Genomic DNA, 12,842 nt, shown 5'->3' on the forward strand with positions numbered 1-12,842 from the left:
TGGAAGCATGGAAGCTGATGCATGTATAGTAACTCATATGTGCTCTCAAGGGCAAGGATAAGCAAGTTGGTCCCCTGTGAGAATGGCCATAGAGTTAAAAACTTGTTCCAATATCCCAGTCTTTTCAGCAGCACAGTTCTGTGCGTGCTGTGCTCTGGCTGGTCATGCACATCGCATTTTTTCGCCCAAGGCTCTGGGGGGTCATGACAGTTAGTCTGCAACCAGTGAATCAGCAGTGAACCATCATTTATGCAATGGAGACTCTTTCTCATCTTTCTTGCTTCATAAACCCTTTCTTCATCCCCCCAGGACATCTTTGATTTTTGAACACCGTCATTCATCATTTAAGTTTGTAGCTTGAAATACTAGTTAAGTGAGGAAGAGGCTGCTGAATGTCTGCAGGCTTTATCTTCCATTTTCCACCAGTCTTGTCTTGGATACCTATGCAAATTCCCCTCCTGGGCTGCACATACCAGAATGTTTTTTTTTTCACACTAATAACCAAGATGGACATCTGTAACCCAGAACTAAGATATGAACAGCAGATTGTGCATCTAGAATAATGCATCCTCTAGTCACACACCAACATGTTCACACTCCGCAGTAAGTGTGTTGATCCCTGGAGAAGCAAACTGCACTGCAGTAGAGTAGGAGAGAAGACAAGCTAACCAACCCCCCCCCCCCCCCCCCCCCCCTTCATCTTTCTTTCTTCTCCTCCTCCTCCCTTTCTTTTACTCGGCTGGCAGAGCTATTTATATTAAGCAGGATCCAATCTTAGCAGCAGCTGTGGGGGGACAGCCAGTCAGGGAGAGCCCGTGCTCCCCTCCTGCTCTATTTTTAGTAACAGGACAACTTCAAACAGCAACACTAAGCTATTTTTGTCCCTACACTTTTTTCCCTCCATCTGCTGCTGCTGCAGCACCAGCCAAATGCAGTGTGTGTGTTGATGGAAGCAGGGAAAATGCCTTTCATGGCTGAGGTTGTCAGAGTGTGTGTGCACACATCTGGGTATTTTAAAGTAGTGGTGGTAGAATGCTCATGTATACCTTATATGTACACCTGCTCACTTGGAATACGTGAATTTCCCCAATGAGGGACAATAAAGGATATTTCTGTTCTGTTCTAATCATTCATGTGACCCTTGTTAAGGTGAGCATCTCCTCAGGTTACTCATAAATGTTCCTCATTGGACTGTCAGTCTGCACATTTAGTGTTGTGACTAATCTGGTTGGCTGTTTAATTAAAACTGTTCCTATTTAAATCTATGAATGTGCACTATTCACAGACTAGCCTTATGCCATCTGCACGTGCATCTGCCTTTCTTACAGGAACATTTTGGTAAATGGTAACTAGACTGGTTGTATATCACAGTACACACACACACACACACACACACACTATTCTACTCTACCTGAGCACTTAAAGCACTTTCTACTGCATGTCTCATTCACACAAGCAAGTGCTTTCTACCTAATATTCACACACATTCATACTCTGATTAATTCAAATTTAATTTCATTTTTTTATACAGCACCAAGTCACAACAACAGTCACCTCAAGATGGGTTATGTTGTAAAGTAAAGACCCCACGATAATACAGAGAAATCTTTTGAGCAAGCACTTGGTGATAACGGGAAGGAAAAACTCCCTTTTAACAGGAAGCCTCGAGCAGAACCAAGCCAAGGATGAGGCAGCCATCTGCCATGACCAGTTGGGAGTGAAGGGAAGGGGGACGGAACAAAAGGCACACTCTGGAAGAAGTTGTTTATGATGCGATAAACACGTCAGTATCTTGGCCAAGGATACTATGGCATGCAGACTAGAGGAGCCACGGATCAAACTACCAACCTTCCGATTAGTAGCTCCTGAGCTACAGCCACCACTGATGGATGTAAACATTTATCTTATATACAGTCCATAATAAATCTGACTGAGAATGACTTGTAACAGCTTGTAGATTGAAAGGTCACAATGTGTAAAGAATATCCTGTTTCATAATTTACTAAATGAACTATATGATGTATTGAACAAGACTTAAAACTAGTAAGTTACTAGTAAAACTATCAGTGAAGGTGTTACAAGGTCATAAATCAGGTGAAAAGTAGAATTATTTTCATTTTCATAGATATCCATATATAATCTTAGATCTTTACACAAATGAAGCAGTATGTGCTATTAGATTGTGGGTCTTTTTAATCATTTCTGGTCAGTATTTGCAGCTGTTTAATGATCACAGAGGTGAACTCTACTCCATTTTAAATTCAAATTCAGCTCAAGTGTACTTATTTTTAAATGTGCAGCAGACTAACAAAAACATACACAAGTTCACTGACAAACGCACATAAACAGTAAGTCCATCATGATTCTACTACAGGTACTCACATCAGCCCCGTGGCCCTCTCGTAGATTGTAAGTCAGGTCATGTTGTATCTCGCTGATGAACTTCTGGGCATACTCAGGGTAAAGTCGGAGAACCTCTCGGAGACCCTTGAGGCTGATATACTGCAGGTCACAGTAAGTCAGGGCCTTGACATTAGCGTTGGTTTTGATCACTTGTTCCTTCGTCAGGGAGTCTGAGCCAATCAGATCTCCTTTACCTGGGGAGGGGGATGACAAAGTGAGTGATGCACAGATACCTGTCTTTGAAGCAGCTGTTTAGAGGGAGCCTATTCTCACTAGCTGTCAACACCTGAGAAAACATCATCAGCCATTAAGCTTCACACACTGACGTTCTGAGCAGCACATCATCAAAGACAGAAGATTAAAGATTTGGACCTGTGAAGTCATCTCAACAGCAGCGGTGGGAACATGTGTTTGTATGTCTAATGTACCTGCAAACCCTGCTCCCTTCAATTTATATAAAGCAACACCACCTGCATAAAGTAGCACAGTGTAACTTACTTTGGTAAGCTTTACCATATATTAGCACACTAGTAGCCTGTGCTGCTTATATGCCTTCACACAATTGGTTTCTTATGAAACATACTGTACAGCCTTAGCAGAGTAGAGCAGCCAAGGACCGAATTAGTAGATACAAGTGATCTACTAATTGGAAGGTCTAGGCCTAGTCCAGGTTTGGCAGTTGCCAGGAGAACGGTACTTGTCTGACTGCATTGTGCCAAGTGTACAGTTTGATGGAGGGGGGATTATATTGTGTGCTTGTTTTTTAGGAGCTGGGCTCAGAGTTTCAGTGAAAAGAAGCATACCAAGACAGTTTGAATAACTTTATTCTCTCAACTTTGTGGGAACAGTTTGGGGATGGCCTCTTCCTGTTCCAACATGACTGTACACCAGTGCACAAAGCAAGGGCCGTAAAGACATGGATGAGTGACTTACACCTTTGGGATCATTTAGAGGGGAGACTGAGAGCGAGGCTTTCTCGTCCAATACCAGTGTCTGACCTCACAAATGTGATTCTGGGAGAATGGTCAAAAATTCCCATGAACGCGCTCCTTAACCTTGTGAGAGCCTTCCCAGAGGAGCTACAGCTGTTATAGCTGCAGCTATGGCAGTTATGGCAGTACAGTGTAACAAAAAGAACAAACTCATTGGCTGAGGTAGGCTTACTGACTTTCACTATGTTGCCCACAAACACTTGGCTTTGTGCTGTGCTTCAGAACCATAATCATATATATCCAGTGTGCATATGTGTGTGAAGGCAGACTAGTGAACACGTGTGTATGAACAGCTAAATTAAGCAAACATCCTCTAATTTATAAAAATATGCTTTTTAGCATGTGGCTAATTGGGACAGAATCTATTTGAGACCCTAGTGAGGAGGAGAGTTTTGACTTTAGACACAATGCAACGATGTCGCCTTTTTCTAAGCTGCTTTGTAAATAAATCACTAGAAGAAATTGTCAGAAATAACAATGCTGGTCACCATGCCCCATGTATAATTACACAATATACAGTTAGCATACAACCATACAATGTATATGAGCAGCATAGATTGCATCGATTACTAATTGAAGACATGGATTGGATGGTTGGATGTTAAAAAGAAAATGGAAATGTGTTTGTGAGGCATCTGACAGACAAAGACAGCATATGGGGGGGAAAAAAGGGAAAAAGTCAAACAAAGAAGGAACGAGGCTGCACAGCCACAACGCAAAGAAAAGAAAGAGGGGGCTGAAGAGAAAAACAAGCAGAGAGAGAACAGAGGCAAAATAGAGGGAGGCGGGGCGGAGAAGGGCAGAGGCGAGCAGGGACCTAAAAAGGGTGATGGAGTGCGGAGGTGGACTAAGAAGAGGGAGGGTGGAAGACGAAAGAATCAAGAGAGAGCTGTGAGAGGAAGTGGAGAGGGACACAATGTGGGGGTGGCTGCAGACTGGCATGAGAAGAAATGGAGGGGCAGGGTGAGAAAGAGTGAGGGAAGGGGGAGAGGTAGGGCGAGCAGGAGCTCGACGCACGCCACGTGAGCGACAGCAGTTACTGGACTCGGCCTTCCAGCCCTCCTTTGAACCTCGAACCACCTCGCTGTCCTGCTGCCTCGGCACTCGGCACCATCCAACTGTCATCTGCAGCCCCCACCCCAAAATCTGTGCTGCTTCTTAATTTGGCACGATGGGCCCTTCTTATGCTCCGGCTGTTTTTTTTACATCACTCACATTTCCTCTCCTCCACCCCCCCCCCCCCCCCCCCCCCCCCTGTAGTTCAGCACAAATGCGCTGTCACAAAGATGACGGGTGGCCAAGAGCGACAGCAGCAACAAGGAGCGCTTTGGCTCATAATCACAGCAAAATGTTAAACTGAGCGGGAGACAAACACTTGCAAGTGACATTTAAGTGCATGTATCTGTCTCGTCTTAAAAGTGTAGGTGAAAGTGATGAGGGCAGGGAACAAAGGCTTATCAACGGAGTTCAATTTATCAACGTCGTTGATTTGATACCTTGAGTAGGATTTTTCTTTTGTTCTTGATCTTTTTAAAGGCAAGTTTTCAATCAACATCTCATACTTCCCTCTTCTTATTTTACCCCTCGCTCCCATCTAGCCATCTAATAAATTAGGCATCTTGGTCTAGCATGGGGGTGTGATGAAATAAAAGGTCAATGTTTTTACTGGTGTCACAAACTGTTAATTCAGTTTTAAGTAATACATCGCTCCATACTCGCAGTGATTCTGTGTGAGGGTCAAAGTAAAGGTCAACTGAAGACCAAATTTACAGGCTAATGTAAGCAGTACGAGATGAAGAACATTAGCCTCGGTGATGACCAACAGACCAAAATGACCCACTACGATGACACCAAGACTTCAGATGAAGTAAGTGGGTCCCTGCACTGTTCTGGACTAGCGCAGTGTTTGTATATAATTTACAGGTGTTCTCTAAAAGCATTGCATGCATGCAATCATCGAGTTAACGTTTTGAAAACAGGAGGGTACAATAGGTACAATTTTTTTGCACAGTTTTCTATAACCAGGGCAGATAAATAACACTTCTGGGTCATTTTGACCCAGTATTTTGAGTTAGTTAGTTAGTCTTTAAATCATGTTATTTCCTGGCGGCTACCTGTTTAGGGATAAAATGTTTTTGCTCTGATAAAGTTGTATGGCACTGTCTTGAAAGACTATTATTGCTAATTGGTGTGTGGGTTTATGATTCAGGATTTTCAGCCTCATACTGCAGAACAAAATAAGACTGATAATTGTCTGTGGTTGTGACTCTAATTTATCGTGTGCAGTTGCACTTTGACACGTGATGATGTGAGACCGGCCATGGGTTTGAGATTAATCTGTTTTATTGTCCATCAGGGTCCAGAACAGTTCCTGGAAGAACACTGTACCACGATGGGCTCCACCAGTGCAAAGAGTTCTGTGAACTTTGCAGGACTCTGCTCTTTCCACACTTCAGCATTATTAATCAAGGTGTTTTAATAATGTAAAATCTGTTTAATGCTGGCACAGCACCCCCTTCTGTCTATCGATGTGTGTGTGTGTGTGTGTGTGTGTGTGTGTGTGTGTGTGTGTGTGCAGGTGTTCCGTGATCAAGATCAAATTCGAGCACAGCGCTTGGCATTTGAGGATAAATCCACTTCATTTCCCCTCGCATCGACACAAAGAGAACATACAGAGAACAGGTAAACACCATTAATTCATACAACTTGACCTTTTGATAAACTGACTTGCAACATGTGCATCTATCCTTGCCATTAAATAAATGCAATCCCCCTCTATCTCTCTATCTACTGTCTTTGCCGTTCCCATAAACACACCTCACAGGAGCTTGTCCTGTCTGCATGGATCAGAGTGTTAATGGTCGATAGAAAACACTTCTAGTGCTTTTTTATTCTGCCCGAGCTCTCAAAGTACTTTATACAACATACCACATTCACTTTCTTCTATGCGTAGAAGAAGCATACTAATGTTAATGTTACTAACTAACATTCATACACATTCATACTCCAATGGATGCATCAGAATTACTCGGGGATCCAGGGATCAAACTACCAACCTTCAGATTGAGCTACAGCCACCCACAAAAAGCAACTGAGTGAATGAAACGCACTGTATAAAGTGTGAAGTAGAAAAGCACTATACAAGAGCCAGTCCATTTACAATGCTCTTGAATGTAATAGATGCCTATAACTGTGTTCCTAAGTTTGCTTTCTAGACAAGTGTATTGCCCCCCCAGAAAAAAAACGGGTTCAAATAAATGGATGAATGGCTGCCACTGCAAATGACATTAAAGAAACTCATGCCCATACCTATCAGTCTGATCTTCCATCCTCACTGCACGTGTGTAAGCTGCTAAACTGACATGAACTAACAGTCCACCAGTGCAGCTTTCACGTCACACAGACCAGAAAAATTAAAAGATTAAAGTAAAAAAGAAAGAAAAAAGCAGTCTCAGTGCTTTCCTAATGAAGGAATATGAAAGAATAAATAAAGTGTGAATTGTATTAAGGTGGAAACATAGGATGTAATGGTACGCTGGTGGTTGTGATATTCATGTCTGTGGTAAAGGTGTCCTTGCAGAGCATGACTATTTGGGTTTCCACCCACACTCTGTCTGCAAATTCAGCCCTGTTTAATATTAGGCTTCTGCCTTCACATCCCCAGAGACTAACATGCACTCACACTGCATGTGCGCACACACACTGGTGCACAAACACAAACAGTATTAGAAAGGTTACATCTTTGTGTTTTCTTATGTGTGATTTTGTTTCTCAGCTCTTTTGTTTGCACTTACATCCTTTACAATTGCTTCTGGTGCTGGGCGCTACATTTAGACATGTGGAGAGTGAACTGAGGTGAGGACCAAACCGCTCTGTGGGCTGACTAGTCACAATCTGAAATTCAACTGCGAAAAATCATGGACGCTGGACTCTCCAACCTAAATCGTTTTTAGCATAAAAAGCCAGCACCTGTTATGGCTTCACTCTAACAGCATGCACATCTAGAGGCACCATTAATGTTAAAACTTGGGCTGCTCCATTTAGGAATTGCAACAGCGGATCATCTGCTTCTGTCTCACCCTACCCCTAGCATCCTCCATTACTGCAGCCGTGAATCTTCTCTGTCCCACATATCAAGCCAGCACTGCTGGCTGACTTCTGGCGTGATAAGATGTATGTCATCCAGATATGGGCCAGGCCTGGCATAGATGGCACTGTTTATGTGATGCCATGCCATATCTGGCTCGATTGTGGTTTGGTGAAAACAGGTCTTCCCTGGATCTGGCATCAAGCTGGCACTTCTGACTGACTGGTGTCATCGCAGGGTGTATGTCAACCAGATGTGGGCCAGGTCTGGCAATGATGGCACTATTTATGTTCCTATTTTCCTATTTTAGTTAGAAGACCCAAATGCCATGTTGCAATACTATACTGCTATGGTAGCCAATGTTTCAAATGCAGGTTTGACAGGTTTGTGAGTGAGCACTTTATCCAAAACCTAGTGACGGTTTACTGGGTGCTGTAGCTCAGGAGGTAGAGCAGGTCACCTACTGATTGGAAGGTTAGTGGTTCGATCCCTCGCTCCTCTAGTCTGCATGTCGAGAGTGTGAATGTGTATGATTGTAGTTAGGAAGCACTCAGTTTAGAGAAAGTGTGTGATTGGGTGAATGTGGCATGTTATATAGAGCACTTTCAGTAATCTGGGATAGTGAAAAGCATTACATAAGAATCAGTCCATTCACTGTCTGAACAGAGTTTCATCATGTTACTTTTGCACTATTATGCACATGTTGTTATTACATGGCTTGATTAAGGTACACATTAGGCTGACATCTGGGGCCAGAGCTGAAACTGTTCTGGGCCAGCACAGGGCCAGCAGTGTGTTTGCACCTGGTCTTGTGCTGGCCCATGTGTGGGCCACCAAAGGGCCGTCATTCTTTGCAGCATGTGGGCCATGTGTAAGCACATTGTGTGGGCCAGATCCGATCCATACCAATTTTGCTATGTGGGGTGGTTTTCCTCCTTTCCTTCTGTCTGGCAGCTCCATCTTCAACATCCTTCAACAAAAGACCCCCTATGAGCAACACTTGGTGACAGGAGGAAGCCTGAACTCCCTTCTCACAGGAAAGGCATAACTTATGGGTGCTAAACCTGCATGGAGTCCAAACATGCCACCAACATAAAGAGATGATCCAGTACAGCGTATGCTCCTGTCCTAACATTTCTGAAACGTATCGCTGCCATCAAGTACAAAATGACCAGATACACCAATCAGGCAGAACATTATGAACACTGACAGGTAAAGTCAAGAACACTGATTACCTCTTCATCATGACACCTGTTAGTGGCTGGGACATATTAGGGAGGAAGTTAGCATTTTGTCCTCAAAGTTGATGTGTTAGAAGCAGGAAAAATAGCAAGTGTAAGGCAAGTGTGTTTGACAAGGGTGATTAGAGGACTGGGTCAGAGCATCTCCAAAAGCTCTTATTGGGTGTTCGAGGCCTGCCGTGGTCAGCATCTACCACAAGTGGTCCAAATAAGGAACAATTGTGAACCAGCGATGAGGTCATGGGTGACTAAGGCTCATTGATGGACATCCTGCCATCCATGTGGATTCTACTTGGACACATACCACCTACCTAACCATTGTTGCAGACCATGTACACCAGTGGTCCCCAACCCCCGGGCCACGGACCGGTACTGGGCTGTGAGTCGTTTGGTACCGGGCCGCTAGAGTTGAGGCTCGGGTGTGAAATTTATGGTTTTCAGGGTTTTTATCGTTAACTCGGTTTCCCTGGGTCTTTTCCTGTGTTGTAGTTGTGAGTCTTATTTTGAAAGAAATATTTACGTGTTACCATAGTGACCAGAAAGCACTAAGGGGCATGTTGGCGCATTTCAGGAGGACGCTGCTAATAAAGTTACACAACTACACAGTTAATTCGCGTTTATTATTATATTTACAAAATACCACAGTTTTTGTCTCGGTCGTATCATTTTATTTTGCTGTATTTATCTGCAACACCTTAAAGGCCGGTCCGTGAAAATATTGTCGGACATTAAACCGGTCCGTTCCGCAAAAAAGGTTGGGGACCGCTGCTGTACATCATTTCATAGAAACGGTACTCCCTGATGGCTGTGGCCTCTTTCAGCAGGATAATGCACCCTGCCACAAAGTAGCAGACTGGTTCAGGAATGAGGAGGAGCATAACTATGAGTTTGAGGTGCTGACATGGCCTCCAAATTCCTCAGATCTCACTCCAATCGAGCATCTGTGGGATGTGTTGGACGAACGATCCATGAGGGCCCTCACAGCTTACAGGACTTAAAGGATCTGTCGCTACCATCAGTCAGATAAAACAGCACACCTTCTGGTGGAGTCCATGTCTCAATAGGTCAGGACTGTTTTGGCAGCAAAAAAACATTTGTTGTGTTTTCTCTGCACTCTCTCAGTTACAAATAGGGTTTAAAACATTTACCAATTGCTGCATTCTGTTTCACAATTTCCACAGTCACAACTTTGTTGGCAAAGAGTTTGTGCCTTCCTACACAGCACACCCAGAACCGGTCGCAACAGCAAGCGGCAGGACTGAAGAACATTTCCGAACCAAATTTCTCATTTGGAAGAGTCTGAGGTAATACTGTATACCAAGCTCATACTTATGTTTTCTTACTGGCATGTGGCTAGTAAGAAAAAATTCGCTCCAAGACACCCACAGTATTCACCCTGCACCACGCTCTAATTACAGCTTTTGGCTGTCAGTGAAGACATCTGACAAAAAATATTTTGAAAGCTACTAACACCCATGACAGCTCATACAGCAACATTAATCAACTTTGATGCACCTTCATACCTATTTCAAGATAGCCTATTACTTTCCATGCTTCTTCAAATCATTTTTTTAATGTTTCAAATGTTTGTAAGATTTCTGTGATGTGTGAGAACCTTGATAGTTGCGCTCTCGAACATAAATTGTGGAACCATAATTGAATCATGGTGAGATTCTGAAGGGTCTTTGCTTTTCAGGTGCCTGTGAGAAGTTAAACTCTGAGGTGGAGGTGTTACTGGCTTGCAAGGAAAATGTCTCTGCTCCCCTGTTGTGGGAGGTTAATAACTCAAGTGTGTGAGTAGAAGCTCCAGTCACTCTTCTGAACATGCCAGCAGAGCTGAGCTACTGTCAGGATGTGTATAAGTTTCAAATTAAAAGGGACCTACTAATCGTTAATTCAATCTCTGAGCAGCTCCTCAGTTCATCCTCTCGTTCAAACAAGCTGTTTAAAGTTCAAGCTCTGCCAACGATTTAATCACCACTAAACATTTTGGAGTCTCATAAGTAATGTTATCATGTAAACTGGCTGAAAGAAACATGTTTTCCAAAAGAGCTGTGTGTCTTGTGAAAACCCGCTTCTCTGCAATCCCCACTCGCTCAAGTAACACATTACTGTACTGAATTCAGTAACCAAAAGAGATTAAATCAGACACTTGTGTTCAAGTCATGTGCAGGTCTGCAAGTTCAGAAGAGTGTCGACACGATCATTCATTTTATTCTTATTGCACAAAAAGACATGGATGTGAAGCGGAAATCGGCACCCAAGCCGGGAACAGCTATCCACTGCTGACATCAGCTCTTCCAAGTATGTGCAAAGACGGAATGCCAACACAAGTCTAGTAGTGAGAAACCCCAGATCCATAGTGCATGCTGCCCATGGCCAAGGAGCCAAAAGCTTGATTTTCTGCAGGTAACCAAAGCATCTGATGAGCCGTGTGGCTTGTAGAACTGTAGCATGCATTTGAGCCTGTACCTGTTTCTTCATGAGAACCATTGTAGCCACATTTTTCAGAGTGCTCTTTGGGCAGGTTTCCACCTTTGCTATTCATAGTAAACATTAAAACTGTCCCCATTGGTACAGTGATTTGTGTCAGCGTGTGGGATTCTAGCCAGAAAATTCATCTTACGCTCTGTTACCCAGTAAATGAACTATTTTCTTTTTGAGTAATGACCCCAACAATGTTCACTATCATAGGCCACAGACTATACCTGTTATAGACATCAGCCAACATTATTATGCATACTGTATGTGTGCCTCTCTGTTTATGCCTCACCGCCACTTTGTGGTCGCCGCTCTCACCTGTGTGAACTATGTCGTGTGACAAGAGTGAAACACAGCTGCTGTCATGTGCTTTGGTGTTGTCATGCACCTCTGAATTTAACATGACCGGGTAGGAGACACACGTGTGTGAGTGGGTCTGTGTTTCAGTGACATATCAGTGATGCAGCACAGAGACTCTGTGATGGCAGAGCAACAGTGAGAAAAGATGAGGAAGTGGAGGAAGCAAGAAGAATGAGTTGAGTAAAGTTTGACTTATCTGACTGTTTTGTTTAATGTGCCTTATAATCCGGTGCACCTTATGGTCCGAAAAATATGGTACATTAAACCCTATGGAACAAAAATAGGATGCCATTAAAGTTCATATGTGTGTGAAGGTAGACAAGTGAATACTTTTGGCAGTGCAGTGTAACAAACAGAACAAACTCATTGGCCGAGGTAGGCCTCACTGACTTTCACTATGCTGCCTACAAACACTGGCTTGGTGTCGTTGTTCAGAACCATAATCATATATGTTGTGTGCATATGTGTGCTGCATAGAAAAGGGATTTATAAATGTGTGTAACAGTTGGACCAACTATTGAAAACTGTAGCTTCTCTTCCTTGCCAGCAAGATTCCCTCCATTGCATTACAGAGCCTCAAGATTCCTTCACTGCAGAGGTTTTTCCTACATTTTGCCATCTAAGGAATAAAGTTCTCCAACCTCATCTGATTCTTAGATTCATTACATTAACTGACAGCACAAAGATTAAAACAGAAGTACCAAACTGCCAACAAAAACCCTCATTCATTCATTCATTCATTAGTTTGGTTATAGGTGCATACAGTGTAAGACCTGTTTCCTCTCTGCTCACAGTAAATAGAAGATTATTCTGTCGAGCTCACAGGATCAACACTGTGGGAAATCATTACTCTCTCGGCTTGTATCAAGCTTGGTAACGACTCTTTAAAGCAGCAGAGCATAAACAGCTGCTCTTTATCAGCTCGCCTTCAGCCTCGTCTTCCCCTTTGTTTGAATATTACACACACTTACACACACACACACACACACACACACACACACACACACACACACACACACACACACACACACACACACACACACACACACACACACACACACACACACACACCTGTTTTATGTCCTGCCTTCCTTCTCCTTTTTCGCCATCATCAATTTTAATTTCCATTAGACACTCCAGACCAGGTTGCTCTGCAGGTCTGAGCCAGCACTGTGAAATTATTTTAACTGTAATCACTGAACTGAGAGATGATCTCTCTTTCCCCCTCTGAAGTCCATACTTCGTTAGCTGCACTTAATATTAACACAGGCACACATT

The 12,842-nt window shown here is 43.3% G+C and overlaps 1 protein-coding gene across 1 annotated transcript in view; it reads right to left on the reverse strand.

Annotated features, from left to right (window-relative positions):
- The window catches only part of kcnh3 (potassium voltage-gated channel, subfamily H (eag-related), member 3), a 196,396-nt gene that overhangs the window by 16,470 nt on the left and 167,084 nt on the right, over positions 1-12,842 (reverse strand). Inside the window, exon 11 of the mRNA XM_063498310.1 lies at positions 2,383-2,597. Coding sequence (XP_063354380.1) covers positions 2,383-2,597 — 215 coding nt within the window. The remainder of the gene's footprint in view (positions 1-2,382; positions 2,598-12,842) is intronic.

Source organism: Pelmatolapia mariae, linkage group LG16_19 (genome assembly GCF_036321145.2).
Source record: "Pelmatolapia mariae isolate MD_Pm_ZW linkage group LG16_19, Pm_UMD_F_2, whole genome shotgun sequence".
Classification (NCBI taxonomy): domain Eukaryota; kingdom Metazoa; phylum Chordata; class Actinopteri; order Cichliformes; family Cichlidae; genus Pelmatolapia; species Pelmatolapia mariae.